This window comes from Channa argus, chromosome 17 (assembly GCF_033026475.1).
Source record: "Channa argus isolate prfri chromosome 17, Channa argus male v1.0, whole genome shotgun sequence".
Lineage (NCBI taxonomy): Eukaryota > Metazoa > Chordata > Actinopteri > Anabantiformes > Channidae > Channa > Channa argus.
In genome coordinates, this window is record NC_090213.1 from 12,192,259 (window position 1) to 12,214,792 (window position 22,534).

Sequence of the window (22,534 nt, forward strand, 5' to 3'; positions counted from 1 at the left end):
TTTTAAAAAGTTCCCGTTTCTGCTGTAGCAAAGGTAAAGTTCACCTCTTATGTAGTTGCCTTTTAATAATAAAGTCTTACATATGGTCATAAACTAGGCACCTTTGATCTAGTATTTATTTGCCCCATATGAGTCGTAAAGTCATTTCCCACCATGATGCATAACTTTGAACCTTTAATGATTTACCCAGACATCAATATGTGCTTAACCTGCTGTCCTCTCCAAACCTCACTAGCCTATGCTTTTGTCATTAATCGAGAATATTGATGGACAACGAAGCCTTAGCTCACTTAGACTTTCCAACGTAGGAACATTACTGCTCTGTTACAACACCAAGTCAAAACAACTAATTGATGATACACTAACCAGGCCCAGCATGCTAAAAGTACAGACACAGCAGCCGTGTCACATGAAAGACATTGCAACATTTCTTAGTGGGGAAAGCACAGGTGTTAAAAAAACAAAAATGTGGGATTCAATTTAGCAACTTTAGTTTCAGTTCCTAGTATCATTCAACCTGACTCGATGTCTCACTGTCAGCTCATTGGGACATAATGTTTTAAGTTACCCTTACTCTAACGTATTGCTTTGGGAGAGGTCAAATTAAATTACACTAAATCTAAATTCCCATCAGTAAGCATCATGACTCTTTAGCGGGGGTGGCCAACTTGAGTGGAGCAGCCTTGCTTGTTTTTTTATCTATCACTGCACAGCCCTTATATTCTAGCATCTAATTGAATGGACACACCTGATCCAGCTATTTAGTTATGGGTACAAGCAGGGCTGGGGTCTCAACGCCCACCTCTGCTTTATAGAATCATCTGTACAAAATCTTCTTTGAGACTTTTTCTTGTGCCGCTCTAAGACATTAGGTCTTTACTGGATGTGCATGCAGTATGAGGACAAACAATGCAGATGTATCAGTCGTTCATAAATTGTGTGCATTCTAGTGTGAATGAGGAAAAAAAAAAATAATGAAATGTTTGCTATAATGTAACATTAGTAGAAAGGGGAACTTGAAATGCAGTGATTTTGTAAAGTGGAAACGTGCAAATTAGAGGCAAATTTAGGAAATCAAATATGTGCAAACAGATGGTCAAACAAGGTAATTCAAGATGCTGAATAGACAGTTCGGCTCTAGGCAACATCAAGCCACATCCTTCATGCATTATGATAGTGTGTCGCAAGAAAATCAAAGGAACTAGAAAAGGAACTGAATAACTGCGAAACATACATTTTGACAAGAGTTGCAAGAGTTTTGCAACAAGGCCTGTGCATCATCTCCAATCCCCGTATTAAATTAGATGTGGGACAAGAACTGGTTCCATCCATTTATGAAAGAACAAACCTCAGTGGAATGGGATCTGTTGGCTCAGACTGAATATTCTACTAATGTAAAAACCAAAAAAACTGCACCATTTTAATCTGTCAGGTAAGAAATAACATGCTTTTTCAGTGCTCTGGGGTTCATATCCCAACGGTTGGTACAATCAACATGACAGTATGTTTCTTATCCACAACGAGCAGGGATTTTGGCTTAAAGAGTGTTGTTTATTTCTGCTATTTCATTCTACCTCGCTGGAATTTCACAGATGGGGTAAGAGGGTTATGTTCAAACTCAACAGAAAAGCACTGCTGTGAATAATAAGTGAAGCTGGGAAGGGAACTTTCAGTGGGGTTTAGAGTCGGCAGTAAAGTTCACCTCTTGAAATGTGTTCATGTCCGTAGCGCTGTGATCTACATTTTACTTAAAGTTCTCTGAAGCCATTTTTTAAAACCACTTCCAAAAATCACAGTTTTTATCCCAAACGTCTAATTATGCTTTGATGAAAAGTGTGTGCTCTCCTGTTGAATAAAAGTGTGTGGGTTTTTTTTAGGTAATAATGTAGACATTGTGCAAAACAAAATCTCATTCTCTGTCTTTAATGATTGATGAAAATGTCAATATGCGCCCAGTTTGTAGTCCAAGTCCAGGCAGTCCCCTTTTTCATAACAAATAATGAATCTGTACACCGGACTTCTAACTTTTCAGATGTGATCTTATTTTTGATTTGTTAGTTAATTTTAATAGCTGTGGAGATATTTGGGATTTGGAAGGTAAGATGGCTACACATTTTGGTAAACAACTGGTTAGTTTCCAAACCGTTAACAGGTTTTTCTTGCTCTGCTAAAGACTGATGAGGCTCTGCAGTGAAATGGTAAATCATGTTGTAATGAAGAGTAAAAATGCTTTGATTTTATTTTCACTGCCCCTTGACAGCATTTGACCTACTCTGAAGACCCAACATGATGCTCCTCTCTGCCAAAAAACTACATTTTGTTCTTTATTTGTCACTAGGTGAGTTTCTGTTTAGGAAGACATTTTGATTTCTTCAGTTTTATCAAAATAGTTTGGTTGCATACAAAAAAGTCAAAAACCAAGAGAAGAGTATATTTTTAAATATAATGTTTTAAATTTGAATTTTTATTCTATGATCAGTATGACAAAGCTAATGTTGGAGATTTTTTTAATATGTATATTTCTGCTGTAGGTCTGCTGAGTCTATCACTGCTTACAGGTCAGTTTTCAGTTCCACATCCTGATCTGCTAAAAAATTTTATTGAATTCATGGTGATGTAGCCTACAGCTTTTGGGCTTCTATTTTTCATTTCCAGAATGTGAGAAAGTTAGACTGGTCAATGGTCCTTCCCGCTGCTCTGGTAGAGTGGAGATCTTCTATAGAGACGGCTGGGGCACTGTGTGTGATGATCGTTGGGACCTTGCCAATGCTGACGTGGTGTGTCGGGAGTTAAACTGTGGGGTAGCTCTCGAGGCCAAGAAAAGTGCTTTTTTTGGGCAGGGAAAGGATCAGATCTGGTTGGATGATGTGAGGTGTTCTGGTAATGAGGCTTCAATCCTCAAGTGTGAACACAGACCACTTGGGGAAAATAACTGTGGCCACGGTGAAGATGCCGGAGTTGTCTGTTTAGGTAAAACTCGCTTATCTCAATTATTTTTAATGCAAAAACAAACCTCAGATGAACAACAACATAACTTTTTTTTACTGTGCCGTTACGTAATAAATAAAAATGGGGGCAATACTAAGTACCCCATGATTAACTGGCTTGTAGATCCTGATTTGGCAGCAATAAGTATATATTCCCTGTTTGACTTCATCAGTTTCTCACTTTGTTGTGGAGGAATTTGACCCGTTCTTCTTCAACACCATTGATTTCTTTTATTTAAGCTTTTAGGGCTTTTGCCTATGCACAGCTCTCTGAAGCTCTCTGAATACTCTGGTAATCGACTCAATGACTGCAAGATTCCTAGGTCCAAACAATGTGTGTGTGTTTGGCTTCATTTTTATTAAATAAATAATGGCAAAGTGAAAAAAAGTTATATACATGTTGTTTGTCTAAGGTTGAATTTGCCTAATACTAAGACCCACTATGTCTCTATGATCAGATGGTTATTATTATGTTTTTGCAGAATATGAATTGAGCAATACAGCTGTGGACAAATCAGCTAACACAGCATTTGTATTAGTAACTGGTCACTTCATTAGAATGTATTGTAATACAGCTGTGGACAAAATCAGCTAACACAGCATTTGTATTAGTAACTGGTCACTTCATTGGAATGTATTGTCAGTTTATAAATAAAGGTTAGGCTTTCTAGAGTGCTGTGCAGTTGTAGCAAAAGCCCATTAGCCAGTTCAGCACATGACTATCTGCTGCAAACGCAAAGGGCATTAGTTAGAGATCGTTAATGACCTGATTTGGATCAGGTCTCTAAGCCCTCATCTTGTCACATGCTTTTACATCACCTTTGTTCTTCTTGGTAACAAAAATAACATAACAGGACAGGAGTGCTAATGAAAGTGTTGGTATTTTTTTTTATCATAAGAAGGGGGATCCATAAAAGTTGTAATGTTTGGGATTTAAGAAAAAAAAATGAACCTGAACCCTACACTTCCCATTATGCTACTTATTCATGCCTTTAATAAGCTGTCATGTCCGGTATAGTAGGGGCATCTCCTGGCTTCTGAATATACTGCGTTGTGCATGTGCATATATCCATTTATTATATGGAGCTTTATTATCATCCGCTGGTCTGCCTGTTGCCAGGCTTTAGGTTAAGCTAAGCATAGTGGATCTTGCTTCTAGTCTGACAGTTTGCAAACTGCTGTATCTGTTTGCAGAACATGTGAGGGTAGTCAATGGAAGCAATCGCTGTAATGGCAGAGTGGAAGTCTTCTACAATGGCCGCTGGAAACATGCATGTAGCAGTGACTGGGATAAAGAAGAATCTGATGTGTTGTGCAAAGAGATTAACTGTGGTGGTCCTTCCATTCAAAGTGAAGCCCCGTATTTTGGAGTGTCAGAACACCCCCTTGCAGTGAAAACCCACTGTTCCGGAAATGAGAGCTCACTTTTACAGTGCACATTTCAAGATTTCAATGAAAGCTGTGCCGATGCTACTGTCATCTGTACAAGTAAGTGATCCGTGTGTTCAGGCTACTACATTGTCTCAAAAGACTAAATTCTAATTGGTTACTTTAAAAAAAGCATGCAAGTAAATTAGAATAGGAAAAGTATCTTGTACTTACTAATGCGTATTAAATGTAGAATTTAGTTTACACAAATAAAAGAAACAGTTTACAGTGGTTGAAAAAATTACTTCAGGTGTACTCAGTATGGAGTACTCAATTACTATTTCAAACAACAAAATGTACAGTGCAAAATGTACTTTAAACTGTAAGGCATGAATGTGAAATAGAATGTTACTTGCAGCAGTGCACTTTAACACAATTTAATCCTCTCTCCATAAATCCCCCATCTTCAAATGCCAGCAGAGGACACGTCAAGGGCAGAATAAGGTGGATGGTCTTCTTGGCTTTTGAGAATTTGCACCAGGGTGCTTTGACCCGATTAAAACGTGCCCACATTACCCTGTTAATACTTGCTTACAAATTTTCCAGGCAGACTAAGCCCCATTTTGTGAATTGCTGGTTTAATTGTCTCATTTATTGCTACTGTACTCAAAAACAATAAGTAGACGGCTTTGTTTGCACTGCAATTAACTCTAACTTGATGAAAACTAGTTAGAAGTTAACAAAATAATGTAAGTTAGGACAGATGTAGGATTTTACAGTAAATGCACATGGGTAGAATAACTGCTGTTTTTGAATAGCATCTGAATTATCATGCTCTTGATTTTTTTTTTCAACCTGACAGACAGTCAAGCAATCCGTCTAATAAATGGGACTAATCGGTGCTCTGGTCGAGTGGAGCTTTTCCATAATGGACAATGGGGAACAATTTGTGATGACAGATGGGGCATGCAGGAAGCAGCTGTTGCATGCCGACAAATGAACTGTGGAAATGCTCTTGCAGTCAAGTACAAGGCCTTCTTCGGCCGAGGCCAGGATCAGGTTTGGTTGGATGATGTTGAATGTATTGGTAGTGAGAAGACCTTTGCTGACTGCCCACACAGAGGTTTTGGAGAACATGACTGTGACCACAATGAAGATGCTGGTGTTGTGTGTTCAGGTAACACATGCCCTACTGTGTTTCTTCTTCAAAAAAATGTCACATTTGGTGAAGAACCTGAACGTTATTAGTTTGGACAAAGTAAAGACAACTCTCTAAATTTAGATGGCAGAATAATAACAAAGGATGACCCTGAAGATATAGAACTACCACTCTAACCTGTTTTAACTGTTTCCAGAGTCTGTGAGATTGGTCAATGGGACTGACCAATGCTCTGGCAGAGTGGAGGTCTTCCATGATGGCCAATGGAGGAAAATGTGCACAAATAACTGGGGTCCTAACGAGGCCACAGTAGTGTGTAAGGAGCTTTTCTGTGGAGCTCCAAAAAAACAAAAAGAAAGCATCTATTATGGCGAAAGTAATCTGAGAGGCTTTACAGGTAGATGTGTTGGCAATGTGAGTTCGATCAGCCAGTGCACACTTGAAGAACATACTGGAACGTGTCAGGGTGTTTCTCTCTCATGTGCAGGTAAGATAAAAGAGGGATAAAGGGTGTACTGAAGTACTGTTTAGCTAGAAGGCACTAAATTAAAGGTTGAAGGGTCATTCGAAATATTAACTACTGGGACACCTGGGAAGCCTGTCGTTTTTATAATTACTTTATTGTAGTGTTTTTATCAACAGGTTCAGAACATTTCCTAGCACTATTTGCACTATTTTGCATTTTAATACTGGAAGAATCCGGCGCCAAGCCAACTGGTTTTACTAAAGGTTTAAACCTCCTAAAATCTCCTCACAAAAATATAGGGTTTACGTTACCATAGCACATTAAATTTATGCTTTCAAAACAGAGTAAATACTTGCTACTGGGAGCTAGATATGTTTGGTTTGGACCTTTCATAAGATTTCCGGTAGAAGAGAAAAAGAAAGATCTAATAAGGATCAGCTTATTTTTTTATGATTTCTTTAATAAAGTTATTTACACAGAACACACAACAACCCATATAAACCATTATTTGAGTTTAGGTTTTAAAAATATTAAACATTGTGGACCTTTCCTCAGGCTTTTCACCAATGAGGCTTGTCAATGGCTCTGACCGGTGCTCTGGTAGAGTGGAGATTCTGCATGATGGCCAGTGGGGAACGGTATGTGATGATGAGTGGGACATAAGAGATGCTCAGGTGGTGTGCAGAGTCCTGGACTGTGGCACAGCACTGACAGCCAAATCTGGTGGTTTCTTTGGTCAAGGCCATGGAGACATCTGGATGGATGATGTTAACTGTGTTGGTAATGAGACATCCCTTGAGCACTGCCAGCATCCTTCGTTTGGAGAAAATAACTGTGGCCATGGCGAAGATGCTGGTGTGATTTGTTCAGGTATCATCTCTGCTTGCTTCTATTTGTTAGCATTTTACACAATGGCATTGATGCTCAAATTTATCTGCCCCCCTAGTGCCTCAGATTACTATTTACCTAATTATATAACAGAAACTGACATACTGTTTGCGTTAACCAGATATCTCTTTCTATTTTGCTTCCTAGCTACCCTTAGACTGATTAATGGGACTGACCAGTGCTCGGGCAGGTTGGAGGTCTACCATAATGAACACTGGCTGCCAGCATATAAAGTCAACTGGGAAATGACTGAAGCAACAGTGGTGTGTAGAGAGATGAACTGTGGAGATCCTGTGACTGTCACAAGCTCTTTTGGTCAAAGTGGTGATCTGAGAGGGTATTCGATCAAGTGCAGTGGTACAGAGAACTCAATCGCACAGTGCACACTGAAAGAACATGTGAGGAGCAGAAATGATAATATTGAAGATGCAACGGTGGTATGCTCAGGTACAACTTGATGTTGACTCTTGAATTGACCTTATTGAGTAAAGGAATATACAGATATGTATTGACTCCACAGCTATTTTACATGCTTTTAAAAAGAGATAAAACCTTTTTATTGACTGCATCTACTGCATTAGTCTATGAACATAGAGTGAAGCGAAGCCCAGATTTAAGACCTTTTGTCCCTTCAGAACATGTAGCATTTCGGTTCAGTTTTAGTCATTGAAGCAAAGGACACTGTCTTTCATATGGTAAAAGATGATGTGCAGAAATGACCGGGCAGGCAAAAGTGGTGACTATTCACTGTCATCCCTGTATACATGTCGTTCAAAGCAGTTAACATAGCCACAGAATAATGTAGGGTGCCTATGTCACTAAGGAAACTACAGTGAGCTGGATATTTTGTTAAGTGCCAGTTTTCATCGATATTGTTGTAATCAAACTGCAGGAATGACATCACGAGTATCATAAATGTTTTCCCCTGAAGAATATTAATGTATGAAGGCAAAATCATAATGCTAACATTTCTTATTTTACTTATTACAAATTTAAAAAAATACAAAGGTGCACCTCATGATACACACCCCAATCCGACTACTTGCATTTCCAGGTAACGTAAAATTGGCTGATGGGTCCAATCGTTGTTCTGGAAGAGTTGAGTTTTACGACCAAGGCCGGTGGGGAACTGTGTGTGGTGAATCCTGGGATATGAATGATGCTAAGGTGGTGTGCAAACAGCTCAACTGTGGGAAGGCTCATAAGATTACCACCTTGACTGAGTACGGGCACGGCTCAGGACACATCTGGATTGATCAAATTGAATGTATTGGGATGGAATCTACTCTGATTCAATGCCCACAAAGACCATTTAGAGACAGAACTTGCAACACCACCACAGTTGCTGGTGTTGTCTGCACAGGTAAGGGAAAGCATTTACAAAAACTGAGCAGATATGTCTCATGTGTTTTATTCATATTATTCACATTTTTTTTATTATTCACAGACATGGATGAAGTTTTACCTCAAATAAATATAATATATATAATGAAATGGACGAATAACTGGATTATAATAATATTTTAAACTATGATGCGTACCCTGTAATTAGCATCACACAGTGTATTCATGTATTCTACTTAAATCGGAGAGAAATATTCACTTTGCTTTTTGGTATATTGTGTGAGCAACAGGAGGGAGTTGTCTTAGGACACCAGAAAAAAAAATAAAGGCAACCATGTCAATGGTAACAACTTAAATAAAATACTATTAAGAAATGTAAGGTCCTGTGACAACTGGAGCAACTTGCTCAAGAAGAGTGGGCCAACGTACCTGCTGGCAGGTGCAGATGTCTCGTTGAGAGCTACAGAAGTTGCCTGTTATTAGCAATATATTAGGTCAGGAGTATGGCCATTTAAAGTTCAGTATTATTTAAACTATTCTGTTTAATAGTTTATGTTGGTTTTTATTTATCATGTTTTAGATTTTCTTCCTCTACTACTTTTGTCAATTTCAAGGTATTCCCACAATTTTCTCCACACCTCATTTTTTATGTTGTTTTACAAAATCAAATTTTGTGGCTTTTCTCCAATCAGTGCTGTGAGTGTCCCTATTAACTTCATAGCTAAATTCATAATCACTCAACATTAGAAAAAATTAATGTGGAAAGATTACATCGTCTTAAGCTGCCTGTTAAAGATGTATAATAGAACAGTAAAGCATGACAATTCTACATTCAGTACAGTATTACTTAAATATTGTCAAAGATGATCACAAATCCAGGTGATTTTCTTAATTAATTTTAATCTTTTTGACTATTACAGTTCTATTCTATTCTATAATCACCTTAGTTTATTTGATTTCACAGGAAGTTTGGAGGCACGGCTGGTTAATGGTAAGGACGAGTGCTCCGGCAGAGTAGAGGTCCAACATGGTGAGATGTGGAGAACAGTGTGCGATACAGACTGGACGTTGTCTAAAGCTCAGTCGGTGTGTGAGCTGCTGGAGTGTGGGCAGGCTGTAAATGCTCTCGTCAATGCCTCTTTTGGCCAAGGCAGTGGGTCAGGAGTGGCAGCTACAGATTTGTGTTTCAAAAACATGACAACTCTTCAGCAATGCTCAATTAAAGGTTTCAGCCCAGGAACATGTGGACATGAACACGATGCTGGCATCACCTGTGCAGGTAAGGCCTTTTTGATTATGCGCTTGAAATTCTAGCATGCTGTTAAATGCTGACAATTAACATGGTTTCATGAGTATTTGCTTAATAACTGTATTCTGTTCAACCAAGTGCTAAATTAAAGGAATTCAAGGAGTTCAATAGTTAGAAAGTAAATTGCTTTGTCACCCAGAGTTGGAAGATCGATGCCACTATAACATCTGCATTGTAAATATGCAAATTGGAGCCAGCAGCTGGTTACCTCAGCTTAGCATAAACCCTGACAAAAGGCAAAAAAAGTTGCACTAAATGAATCATAAATCAGATACAAAGATTTTTATGTGTTGGTGGGTATATTATATAGGGGGCTAAACCAGCTGTTTCTCTGTTCACAGACTCAGTCATAATGTGAAACTAGGCTAATGCCTAAGAGGTACTACACTTACAGTAGTAGGCTCATTAAAAAACATTTAAAAGCAAAAATGTTTGAACTGCTGCCAGACTGTTCAATGCTTCTGGGTCCCTGGAGGCTTTGACAGCATCTCTCTACATTAAAGGCACAATGTGAAACTTCCATTCATGGTAGCATGAGGATTAAAAATCAAACCACTCTGCTTCAACCAGTCCATTTTTTCTCTTCTCTGCTATGCTCTTCTATGGTCTGCTATGCTCTGCACAACCCTTTGGGTATTAGTTATTATCAAAGTTATGATAATCGAATTGCTAATTAAGCATATTGTTTAAATTGTGTATTGGTTAAAAAGGTAAGCCTTGCTCAATCAGAGGGAATATCTCTTTGACCATGTGAACATTGACATTCTGTTTTAAAATGCATGTGTGTAAATGTAATTTATGTATAATAATACACAAATGCAATAAGTTAAAAAATAAGTTTACACATTTTTTCAGAATTGTGTTTAAATGTAGGTCTCGAGAAGTGATCTTTGCATTTGTGCTCATTTAATTTCTTCTTTCCAATGCAGCACATATTCGCCTGGTCGGCGGCTCAGGTGAATGCTCTGGTAGAGTGGAGGTTTTATATAAAAGCCAATGGGGAACTGTGTGTGACGATGACTGGGGGATGAGCAATGGTGATGTGGTATGTAGACAACTTGGCTGTGGCCATGCAGTATCTGCTCCCACAAGTGCCCACTTTGGTAGAGGCACTGGTCCTATATGGCTGGATAATGTGGATTGTAGCGGTCAGGAGACTGCCCTTTCACAGTGTACACATCCTGGCTTTGGAATAAATAACTGTGGCCATTCTGAAGATGCTGGTGTTATCTGTTTAGGTAAGAGGGGATTTGGTTCCTTATCTCCTAACTGGAGACAATTAATCGGTGATCGCTGTTATGATGCAATAAACCAATTACAATTATTTTTTCTATTTCAGGTGCTCTGCAGAAACCCCAAATCTCTCTCAGTCCAGGTCCAGAGGTAAACTGGGGCGAGAAAGTTGAAATCACCTGCACTATAGTAACAGAGCACTCAGGTGGAACATTTGTCCTGAAAAGGACGCAAGATTCATTTAAAATGGAAAGATTCTCTGAGCATGAAGCTGCAACCTTTGGCTTTACTGCACAGTTTGACCACAAGGGGTCATACTTCTGTGAATATCAGAAGAAATTGGCCAATCAAATCATATATTATCCTCAGGGAAATGTTGCTGAGCTTTCTGTCACAGGTCAATAAATTTATCCTTCGTCTTGAACATAATTAAACTTTGGACCTCAGAAGATGTCAAACTGTTCTCATGTTCTAAATTAATTTGTCAAAATCTGTCTTTAATTCTACAGTGAAATTGGAGAAGCCCAGGATCTCCCTGACATCTCCTCATGCAATGGTGATCTACAGCCCTGATAGAATTTCAGTCAACCAAGGCAATGGCTTCTCCATCAGTTGCTCTACCTATTCCACATATGCTGGAGGCGTTTTCTATCTGAAAATGTCTAGCACAAACACCTCTGAAGTGCAGTCAGCATTCGGCCACATGCTCTATGTGGCAAACTTTGACATCCCTGCAGTAGAGTATAAACACCAAGGAGACTATACCTGTGTCTACGGTGTTAACGTCTCCTCTAGGTCCTTCTGTTCCGTTCCCTCCAATTCACTCAAAGTCACCGTAGTTGGTAAAACCTAAAGAATGAACTTTTACATTTGTTTGCAAATTGATTATAACTAGTGTTCTTCTTTGTTAACTCTACTACATGACCTTTTCATCCCTACAGCGACCTCATCCTCCTCAGCTGTCACAGGAGTTGTGGTTGGTCTAGTTGTGCTGGTACTCGTACTGGCCATAGGCTACTTTGTCTGGAGAAGGAGATTGCGGGGGGCAGGTATGTGGCAGATGGGTAAACCTTTTGTTACCAACTTACTGCCGAAGACACAATTGCTATGTCACAGTATATGTTCAGATATTTTAAATTTGCACCGATAAATATTATATTTTGATATTAATGATGTCATAAATTAAAGGCAAAACATAGGGGCAAGGCAAGTTAAAGTTTGAAAGAGTTTATTAACTACACTTTAAAGAGCTGGCTTAAAAAAAAGTGTAGTCAAGACAAAGCAGTTAAAAATAGTGATGTTACTGATTGAACTCAATGAATCTCCAGGCGAGAGTAGGGAGCACAAGACACAGGAACTGCAGGCAGGAAAGCATGAGTGGGTCAAAGTGTGAAACCATGTTCTGAAGGCAGAGAAAGCAGCAAAACAAAAGGAAAGACCAAGAGAAAGATTATGAAAAAAAAGAAAAAACTAGAATGACTAATGTGGAAATTGTAGCTTGTGGTGACAAATTCCTTTTTAACCTTTACTGAACTCTGCTGCTTCACTTTTAAGAGTAACCAGTTTTGCTGTTTTGATTCATTATTACAGTTGCATAAAAGCTCCTAGAAAACATTATCTGCCTAATAGAAAACAGCAGATGGTTAGTAACTAGTACTAGACTAATCCTAAGGTTAGACGGGTAAACATAGTGAGGTATTTAGCAGGTAAAGAACAGGAACTTCTGAAATACACATGTATAAATTAGAATAAACAACAAATGAATGCAAATCTCACTTTGAAGTGTTTGCTGAAACCTAACAACTTAAACACCTCATGAGACGTACTACTCACTGTACTGTACTGTACTGGATGTACTGTACTTACAGCTTATTGTGCTGCCCCCAAGTGACCACAAGGAAATAAATACAGGTTTAAAATGTAACCTACTGAGAATGTGAAGTTATGTCACACCATGTTAACTTTTGCTAAATGGGGGCATCAGCTTGTGAGTCATGCGTTCAGCCTGCTTAGACGGTTACAACAGCCTACTCGCATATCTTTTGTTTTGTTTGACCAGAAAGTAGTTTGAATTGTTCATATATGGCACTCCTCTACTGACCTACTATGGCAGCAGCACTGGCCTACAGTGTCGATGGTATTGAGAATTATGACACCAGGTCAAAACACAAAATCCAAACTTACCAAGACAGGGGGGATTCACACAACATGGAGCACAAAAGGAAAAACTTAACATGGTCTGACATCTACTTTGTAATTCATGTTGTCATGGTTATGTTACATTCACTTTCCAGGTACCATGGTTAAGTTTACTAACAGATTTGGAGGAGCAATCAAACATGCAGATGCAGAAGAAAGAACCAATGGAGCATTTGATGGAAGGTAGGAGAAACCTTAATGTTACTTGCGGGCAAAATATATTTTGTTGTATATATTTTTATAAGACATGTATAATCAATTTTAATTGTCCGCCTCTGAACTCCCACAGGGACCGGAAGACCCAATCGAATCAGTATGCTGAACGTTCCACTCCAGGAAACAAGAGTGCAGATGCTGTTCTTGATAACTCTGTTGAGAGAATCCCTGAAGATCTAGCTGGGAGAGTGTGTTATGAGCTCGAACCACTTGTTTTCTCGTGAAAGCAAAATTAGTCAAAGAATTACCTTTGTCATGTGGTTTCATTAAATTTTAATAGTTATTCTGCACCGGGCTGAAAAGCTGTGCTTAATTGCTTTCTCTGTTTGTGCAGGTAGATTTTTGTTGCATCTGTGACCAAATCCAACACTGATGTCATACTGTACTGACACCCCATTGAGTACACTCTTATTTTAAACTAGCAAAGTGGGAAGTTAAACTGATGGAGACCAGCAAAATCTTTGTTGAAATGTTCAGCTGGTGTTAAGTTTGGATCTGTGTTAAATGTGTTTTTACAAATCTTTCTAAGCAACGTAATTAAAACGTAAATAAAAATTTTTTTCTTTTTATATTTCCTCAGATAGATGCTCTTTTTTATTTTAAAATATTTAGAAAATTAACTTTGTGGAAATTCAAAATGCAATTTAAAATAACATATGCAGTATAATGCTGCATGCTTTTTCTTGTTAAAACTTGACTAAATTGCTTAGCGCGTTGCTATTTGACAGATGTTAAAGCAATAAATTTGTATTTCTTTTCCTTGTTTGGGCCATTGATTCAGTGTGTGTACTCAATGATTTCACTTCATTAAAGTGTATGCGTAAGCTTGATTGACACACCATACATAAGGTAATATATAGCATTCAATTACAGCAATGGTCCCTTAATTCTTTAGATGATGTGGTCTTAGATTGTTTTAATTTGTATTGAGACACTCCACTTGATTGTGTGTGATGTGAATAGTGGTCACTGGTAAAAAAAAACGTTTTGGGTCTTTCACTGACAAAAACAACGTACAAAATTACAGATTGCAAGAAGGTACAGTCATCATCATGTGAGATGCACATATTTGATGACATTGTAGCTAATTGTAACAATTTTTGACTTTGGGCATTTGAAATACCCAGCAGCATTAAATATGTAGACTGATCACAGGGGGTTCAACAAGAATGGCCCCACAGTTACTGTAGGTTAAATGCCACAATTGATTTTTATCAAAACCACAAACTTCAGAATAAGTTTAAAAAAGGAAGAAAAGGAGGAGACAGTCACTCCTCCTGGAGGGCTGGGAGTATCTTAATTACATGAAACAAAACCATGGAACCCCCAGTTCACCGACCACATCCGCAGATGATCATTGCAGTGAGCAGCAGCCAGTCTGCAAACAGACTCAGACACACGCTTGCTTCACATTTGTTGACCAATCAGTTTGGTGGTTCTCTCATTTGCCACTGCTCTGCTTGTGTCACCATGAGTCCTAGCGTCTCCCTGCCATAAATAGTTTATTGCACAGTTTTTGTCTCTTTAATCCTATAAAATGTATTCTACTATATATGATTCAAGATTCAAGTGTTTATTGTCCTATGCACAGACAGAAAGCACGTTTCCCTGCACAATGGAATTCTTACTTTGCCGTCCACAACATACAGTAAAGTAAATAAAAATTGAAAAAAAAAAGGTTATATGTTCTTAATCTATATATATTCTTAATCTGCAAATGAACTGCACTTATTTGTAAGCTGTAAGAGCTATTTTGACACCAGACATTTGACTTATATTAGAAAACAAAGGTGTTGCTAATAACAATAATGGAAGTTCTATTTAAGTCTCCCCGTAAGCCATGAAAATGTTGCATGCAATATAATTGTTTACATGTCTTAATTTTCTTATGTGACATGTGAAAAGGCCTTCAGTGAGAGAGGCTTCGATAGATTAGAAAAACATACAAGTAATTAATGGTGTTTCACTTCTAGCAGTAGTCTGCGATTGTTAGTGCTTTCGCAGTTATTGCAGACAAGTTACAACTGGCAGTAAGATAGGTGGGTGTGCCCATGTGTCCAAACCTGCTCACCTAGTCTGCTGTCACAGCAAACCAGCACCACATACCTGTATTTAGTATACTGAAACATTGCTGTGTCCACCTCTCCTGGAACCTCTCTCTGTCTTTCTCTTTAGATTAAGGTATTAGTGTTGTTAAAACAGCGGACATGTCACTTACAGTATATTTTACCAGCGTGAGCAGTTCACTGAAGGTACAGTATGCAGTTTTATTTGTTTGTTGTAATTTAATTGTAGACACACTGGAGATGCCATGAAATATGCTGAATTCAGTGCGTCATGTTATTTCAGTGGTACATTTCCTTTCTGTAGATAACATGTGAGGTTCTGTAATGCTCTGTATGGCAAATTTCAATGCAAGATGGATCTTATTTTGAAAGTGTAAATCAAGGGGCTGTGTAGGTATGTAATATTTACTGAAACACTGTCCCCTACAGATTAAGAAAGATCAGGAGGACATCATGTCTATCCTGAAGTCTAAGAAAATTGCTTTCAAAGCTGTGGACATTTCTCAGAATCCTCAGGACAGGGATTTAATGAGGAAGATAGCAGGCAACCCAGCAGCACTGCCACCTCAAATATGCAAAGGGGATGTCTACTGCGGAGTAAGTCATGTATAGTATTCTTTAAAAAGTAATGATAAGATGGCTTGAACATGTAACTTTTCAAAATGAATGGTAAGTATGATTGTAAATCATTTACACTCTGATAGTCTAGGGCGTAGACACAGGAATTAAACAAATATTTACAGTAGTCTATATCAGGCTTACGCACACATACACACATCAGAAAAACATGCATTGTGTTCAGCTATAGTCTGACTTTTTTACCCACCATACGGTACCGTATGTCAACACACACCCAGATTGCTCTTAGGGTTTTGCCATTTGAGCATCCACATTTTGTTGCGACACAAAAGTTGCTCTGCCTTGTCTAATTTTTCTTGTATTTATCCCTAGATTAAATTGAATCTGTAAATTATTAGTACTAGTTAATTCGTTTTAGTTAAAGCTACAGTGTGCAACTCAAGCTATTACTATAACATGTAACTTGAAGTCAGTCCTCTCTGCCCAGTCCTGCCTCTTCCTGCTCTGACACAGCTCTACTTCCCTCATTGTGCTTAACTACACTCTGCACAGCCCCTCAGGTTTAGAAAATCGGTAAATTCATAAACGCTCTTACGTATTATCAACCCACTCAGCACACTGTAGCTTTACTAAAATAAAGTGTGTGTTTTCCTCTTGTATTTATTTTTACCTTTGAAGCTTTAAGATTTTTATTTTTCTCCCTTTGATTTCTACATCACAGAATTTGTTAACTGAAATTACCTTATATTTTGCTCACCCCAGTTCCACTCAACCCCCTTTGCTTTTTTTTCAGGATGCCACTGAATTTAGGGAGGCAATTGAGTTGGAAACATTAGAGGCATTTCTCAAACTGTAAAAGTGTAAAAGAAGAGGAGACTGGCTGTCGAACATGGAACTACAATGCTATGATGCCTGCGATATCCATATATCTGCTTAAACAATTTTTATATAGGAAGATAATAATATTGCATGTTAATTTTGTTTGATTTTACGATGACAGATGAAACAATGGAAAGCCCAAGGAAGTGTAAATTTGGCCTATAGTCCAATGAGAATATTTTTCCGGCATTCATATCAGGAAAAGGCATTTGAGAAATGCTTGTGTAACTGTACACATATGAACAATTTTTGGAAAAATAAAGTTTTGTTAGAAAATCTTTTGAATACGCTCCTGTTATTGATTGATTGATTGATTGATTGAAAACCCTTTTTAAAGTTGTATCAACCAGTAGGGGCAGCTGTTGTAATCACACCTTGTAACACAAAGAGACAATGACTTTAATGAGTGGAAGTTTAACAGGGAAGTTCATAAAGTCATCAGATCAGAACCTCTGCTCAACAGATATTTTACACACAATAACATTCATGGTCTAGCTATAGTTTCTGTGCACTCAGGGAAATAATGACAGAGGAAGTAAAGGGACAGTGGGAACAAACTGTTAAACATAAATGTACTTCCAGTAACATTGCAGAACCATCCATAATCAAAACCTGAACCCAGTATTAACAAATTACCCAGTATTAACAAATTACTCCTTACTTGTAAATAATTTTAAATTGAGTGTTTAGATTCTCAGGTTAGAGTTGGTTACAGTCTAAACTGCAGGCTACATTGATATATGAAAGAACTAGGTTCATACAGAGACTTATTCATTTAGCTCTTGTAATCTACATTTTCTTGTTCTATTGTGAAAACAGACAAACTCAATTACCATTTAATTAATGTGTGCACAAAACTACAGCAACGTGTTGCTGCCTCATAATAAGGAGATACGGAGCACAAATATAAAATCCACATGGTGGCAGCAATACGTCGCCGTACAGAACAGGCAACATTTGTATAAATATAAAATATTACTGTCTTTTAATGTCTAATAGTTCTATTAACTTATTTGCTAATACATTTCTTAAGGAACAAAATTATTTTTTTCTGATATCAAATGGAAAGGTCTATATCCAGGAAACACGCAAACATTTTACCAATAAACTGTTGATAGCTGAAAGTGTTACAGGCAACACATCGGACTCCACTGGGGCCTGGTACTATTAAAGCAATGTCGCAGGCCTATGACGTCCTCTTTACCCGCTGCCCAAGACGAGGATAGGGTGCGTTTGTACAACTACTGGCACAATCCACTTAATTAATAAAACATCTTAAAGTATAAATTGGTTAAACTGAGATATTTGTGATGGATAATGATCGTACTTTCATATATGTCTTTTATTGCAGCTTTACAAGTCCCCCATCCATCGCAATTCTACAATGGCCGAGGAAGGGTGAGCATGTCGCCAATTTATAATTAGTATAACGTAAACCAGATATTCAAAGTGCAAAAAAACAGTGACTTTGTGTTGAGGTGACAGTGGTGTAGTGTGAAGGTTAATACGTGTTGCCATTCGTTTTAGCTTGCTTACGTTAAACTTGGTCTTCCATGAGCTAGCTCGCTAGCATAGCCGAAATTGATGCCCAGAATGTCTGCATTTACAGTTATATACCTGAAAAGCGTTTTCAGTACCGGATATTTGATTAACACAGCTATGAAATATCGACTTATTAAATTTTGCCCAGCACTGAAAAATGGTCTCAAATACTCTGTAAATGTATGGATGGGTTAAGAGCTAAGACAGTTCTTAACACCAAAGTAAAACTGAGTACCGGTCTTTTAAATGTACATTAGATTTAAAGAACACACTAATTCAAAACTGTTTATCTGGCTATGCATATATGCAAGTACATCATAATACTGAATTTCATAACGTTATACATCACATTAGCGGGGAACACCAAAAATACAGCCTGCTAATGATTGAAAAAACATTTGTAGGTGAACTGGGGAACTCTTGTCATGGGAAACACAGTCACTAATTTAAACTGGATTGATTTGTAAACCACAAGGTGATGAAAATTACTTCTTAGATGTGTAACAAGTAAAATGGGTTGTGGGATTAAAAGTTCACATGAGCTTTCTGGTGCCTAAATGATGAATTTACAATCTTTTGTCGGATACCCCTTCACTCAATCATGAGTGAGACACCGCTTCTGATACCCTGGAAGCTCAGCTGAAATGCACTAGTGTTTCTTGCCCACTTGGCTAAATATTAAGATTCTTTTATCATTTGACCATTTTTAACAGCATCGCTGCCGGAGGTGTGATGGATGTCAACACTGCTCTCCCCGAAGTGCTCAAGACCGCACTTATCCATGATGGCCTTGCCCGTGGTATCCGTGAGGCTGCTAAGGCTTTGGACAAGTATGTTTGTTTATTTATATGTAGACACGTGTTAGATATGAGATGTGCCATTTAGTTCTTAAGCTTGTGATTACTTTCTTCCTGTGAGTTAACCTGTGGCCTCTTTTAGGCGCCAGGCTCATCTCTGTGTTCTCGCAGCCAACTGCGATGAGCCCATGTATGTCAAGCTGGTGGAGGCCCTCTGCGCTGAGCATCAGATCAACCTGATCAAGGTAATGAGGATGCTGAAAAACACGCCATAAATTGAAAGTGACATGTCACATACTGCTGTATCAGTGATGATAATATGGCTCCCTCTACTGAAAACCGTGAGGAGATTGCCACTGTTACCCATTTTCTGTCTGAGATACAGCCTTGATAAACCACATAACTGAAACACCACCTGCAATTGGTGTACACATTTTGTATACATTTCTCCAGCAAGTCAATAAACTGCATTTTACAGAAAATATACAGACAAATGTACAATTTTAAGGGAAGCATCACAGTGGGACAAGTAGAAACGTCCAATTATTCTTGTTTGATTTGATACTCAAACTGAATGTTTTAGTGCGTTTTAGTATTTGTTAGTGTACATTAATTACACTATTAGGGGTTATTAACAATATTGAAATAACACTAATCAGATTAGGTCATCTTTTAAAACATCACATGTATAGTTTGCAACATTTTCACTCCGTCTCACTGTAAACATAACTTTAATTATAGGTTGATGACAACAAGAAACTTGGTGAATGGGTTGGTCTGTGCAAGATTGACCGTGAGGGAAAACCCCGCAAGGTAGTGGGCTGCAGCTGTGTTGTTGTCAAGGTAAGTGCTGCTCTCTTACAAGGTTATTACTGCTTAGAATGTGGCAAACACCAAATCAGGGAATTTGACCAAATTGCCAAAAGTTAGTGAGTCCATCTCTTTCCTATCACAGTATAATGGCAGATTTATGTACAAAACTGGTTGCTCTTAAGTTATGACTTGGGACTAGATCTGCCAGTCAAGTGCAGTTGCTGTGCATTGTGCCATGCAGCTGTTGTTAAATCCTGGCTAAATGACAGCCAGAGTACGAGCCCCTTCATCTATCTGTGGTGTATGGGGTCCCTATAAAAATGGCTACAGACGGTTACATGATCGCAACTTTACAATGAATGCTGTGATTTATAGGTCAGCTTGTGAGTAACCTCGTTAACTTTGTTGTGTAGCTAATGTCTGCTCCAGTTCCCTTAACTGTGCATTTGTATAGTAAAACAAAACTTATTTTAATACCTTAGTCGTGAATAAAATTTTAAATTTTAGTCGGTGAGAATATGTACAAGCATTAGCTACATTTTGTATCTGATGTTTTTATCATATGTAGTTGATACTGGCACATGGGTATGAAACTGCCTATGAAAAAGGAAGAGTTAATAAGAAAATGGTAACAGTTTTGCAAATGTGTAATGGATGTGAGCCAGGATTATAACTTTTTATTTATTTTTTGCATGTACAATTGAGGCCTCTGTGAATTTGTCACCTAGCTAACATATTAACTTTGGTAATATGTTATAAATTAAACATCTTAAACATATTTGCAGTAGTGGCTGATTTGGGGGGTTGTGGCAGGGTGAGGAATTAGCATATTTAGTCTTGAGTTTTTTAAGTGTTTCTGCCAAAGACGTTCAGTGTAAATTGTACAAATATTGATTCTTAGTAAATTGGTAAAACAGTAAATTGGTCTAAGCAGCAAAACCGAGTGGTCTACAGGTGCAGAAGAATGACAGAAAAAAGGGCCTAAAGCCTAATAAACGCCTCTGTAGCCTACTGTATTCTGAGCTTCTTTGGCACAAACATGTCTTGGGATTGATCAGTCATTCACCTTTTTAGTTTGTGGCTGCAGGTTGTGACAAAAAGCAGACTGTTCTTCTCAACCTACTTAATTTCATAGTAGTCGAGCTATGTTGTCTCAAATGTCTTCCATAGGCTGTTGGATGTAATATTAGGCCAGAAATATAAACTGCACTCAGTGGATCTACGCTAAAGCAATACCCTACACTTTACACCTAAAATACATTGCTAGTAAAAACCTGGTTGAACAATTTATAACATGCAAGGCATTGTACTCGTGTTTGTACACATGATCAGAATGCTACCTTTGCCTAAGGCAAGAAAAACACTGACAGCACTGTAATTTTGAGGCTGATGTAGTAAGTTGTAAATGGAGTTGAATGTAGTTTGTCACCCACAACACTGTAAACATTTCTTTAAAATCAGATTTTTGCTTTACAAGAATTAACATTACACCAATCTCTTTTTCTACAGGACTATGGCAAGGAGTCTCAAGCCAAGGATGTCATTGAAGAATACTTCAAAGCCAAGAAATGAGTTAATAACAATAAAAAGAAGGAATAAAGCTGTTGCCTGTCTATTTGCATAAACTAAAGTGTTTTCACATGAAACTGTTTACAAAACTTAAATTAAGAATTAAAAATTATGCTCATGACCTAAATAATAAAGTTAACAAGTGCAAAGGTGTCGCTTAGGTAGTTTAAACTCGGTGCAGAGGTCAATTATGTCTGATTTTAACCTATTAGGTCTTCAAACTTATTCAGGGGTTTACCTTACAAAGACAAGATGTTTAGGTAATTTGAATAAGTTCTACATCTACATATAGAGGGTTCTAAAAAAAGACATTAAAACCCATTATGGTATAACATAAGCTGCACATCTTCAATTTCTTGGGGGGGGGGGGGGGGGGGGAATTTTATTCCAGAGGAAAAACGACCACAAAACATTTTTTTTTTTTTCTTCCAATAGCATCCACCACTGCCCATAACTTTATTATCAATTTACATTTGTACCACCGACTGTGGCGTAACGGTAAGGAAGAAAACACTTAAAGCTGTTATGCCCACACACAATGCTGCATGTATTAAAGCCCTCATTGAGAATAGTTCATCCCAAGTGACCCACAACGTAACTTGGGTGCTGCAGAACAAACTAAACACTGAAGAGTTGCCCAAAGAAATGTCCTCCTGAGGCAATGGACGTCTTCAAACTGCAGCGTCTCTGTTTGCTACGGCATCATGGACAGTGGTTTTCAGAGGTCTGTTCCTCAGCATCAGGACCGTAGGGGGTTAGATTGGCTGGGCAGGCAATGGGTAGTTGAAGCATCTGGTTATCCCACTGTCCTCTTACTTAACCCCCACTGACTTGTTTGTTTCTTAAGACCATTCAAAGTTTGTAAATCCAGACAAACGGTGGGGGGGAAAAAAGAAAATCACAAAAACAGTTGCAGTGTATTGTTTGTTCTTAAATAATTATACAAAAGAAGGGGGTTGACGATGTCCATGATATCCTTGCATGAGTCTATATTGCTATAATAGTTACAGGTATTCAAACTCCAGTGCTTGGTGTAATGCCAGCAGGTCAGAGTGACTTGATATCCTCCAGAAAGGCATGTTGTGCTGTAGAGTGGGGACACATGTCATTAAACCCAGTA

The 22,534-nt window shown here is 38.1% G+C and overlaps 4 protein-coding genes and 2 non-coding genes across 15 annotated transcripts in view; 5 read left to right on the forward strand and 1 right to left on the reverse strand.

Annotated features, from left to right (window-relative positions):
• The first annotated feature begins 1,228 nt into the window (after nucleotides 1-1,228).
• On the forward strand, nucleotides 1,229-13,932 carry LOC137102388 (scavenger receptor cysteine-rich type 1 protein M130-like). 3 transcript variants are annotated; one of them, XM_067481860.1, is made up of 17 exons: nucleotides 1,229-1,432; nucleotides 2,261-2,338; nucleotides 2,532-2,558; nucleotides 2,656-2,970; nucleotides 4,182-4,475; nucleotides 5,218-5,532; nucleotides 5,711-6,001; nucleotides 6,536-6,850; nucleotides 7,016-7,315; nucleotides 7,923-8,231; nucleotides 9,177-9,491; nucleotides 10,451-10,759; nucleotides 10,861-11,151; nucleotides 11,264-11,596; nucleotides 11,696-11,803; nucleotides 13,049-13,136; nucleotides 13,243-13,932. In XM_067481860.1, exons 2-17 carry the CDS (start codon nucleotides 2,287-2,289, stop codon nucleotides 13,391-13,393), a joined length of 3,813 nt encoding a protein of 1,270 aa, XP_067337961.1. In that variant the 5' UTR covers nucleotides 1,229-1,432; nucleotides 2,261-2,286; the 3' UTR covers nucleotides 13,394-13,932. The 3 variants fall into 3 exon arrangements, with proteins under 3 accessions (XP_067337961.1, XP_067337960.1, XP_067337962.1); XM_067481859.1 differs by lacking the exon at nucleotides 1,229-1,432 and adding an exon at nucleotides 1,939-2,097; XM_067481861.1 differs by lacking the exons at nucleotides 1,229-1,432; nucleotides 4,182-4,475 and adding an exon at nucleotides 1,939-2,097.
• Nucleotides 13,933-15,262: 1,330 nt separating this feature from the next.
• zgc:153284 (uncharacterized protein LOC751696 homolog) lies at nucleotides 15,263-16,971 on the forward strand. Its single transcript, XM_067481862.1, has 3 exons — nucleotides 15,263-15,421; nucleotides 15,665-15,832; nucleotides 16,608-16,971. The coding sequence occupies exons 1-3, from the start codon at nucleotides 15,377-15,379 to the stop codon at nucleotides 16,668-16,670; spliced, it is 276 nt and encodes a 91-aa protein (XP_067337963.1). The 5' UTR covers nucleotides 15,263-15,376; the 3' UTR covers nucleotides 16,671-16,971.
• Nucleotides 16,972-17,807: 836 nt separating this feature from the next.
• rps12 (ribosomal protein S12) lies at nucleotides 17,808-21,445 on the forward strand. Its single transcript, XM_067481948.1, has 6 exons — nucleotides 17,808-17,920; nucleotides 18,045-18,091; nucleotides 18,949-19,065; nucleotides 19,175-19,277; nucleotides 19,774-19,875; nucleotides 21,355-21,445. Exons 1-6 carry the CDS (start codon nucleotides 17,882-17,884, stop codon nucleotides 21,415-21,417), a joined length of 471 nt encoding a protein of 156 aa, XP_067338049.1. The 5' UTR covers nucleotides 17,808-17,881; the 3' UTR covers nucleotides 21,418-21,445.
• On the forward strand, nucleotides 18,787-18,863 carry LOC137103113 (small nucleolar RNA SNORD101). The gene has a single exon (XR_010911374.1). It is a non-coding gene; the product is annotated as a small nucleolar RNA SNORD101 (small nucleolar RNA).
• On the forward strand, nucleotides 19,334-19,416 carry LOC137103106 (small nucleolar RNA SNORD100). Its single transcript, XR_010911367.1, has one exon. It is a non-coding gene; the product is annotated as a small nucleolar RNA SNORD100 (small nucleolar RNA).
• An 871-nt stretch (nucleotides 21,446-22,316) lies between the features above and the next one.
• eya4 (EYA transcriptional coactivator and phosphatase 4) overlaps nucleotides 22,317-22,534 on the reverse strand; it is a 39,667-nt gene continuing 39,449 nt past the window's right edge. For all 8 annotated transcript variants that reach the window (XM_067481943.1, XM_067481947.1, XM_067481940.1 and 5 more), the window contains one exon: nucleotides 22,317-22,499. In XM_067481943.1, the coding sequence (XP_067338044.1) occupies nucleotides 22,462-22,499 (38 nt within the window). In that variant the 3' untranslated portion in view covers nucleotides 22,317-22,461. The remainder of the gene's footprint in view (nucleotides 22,500-22,534) is intronic.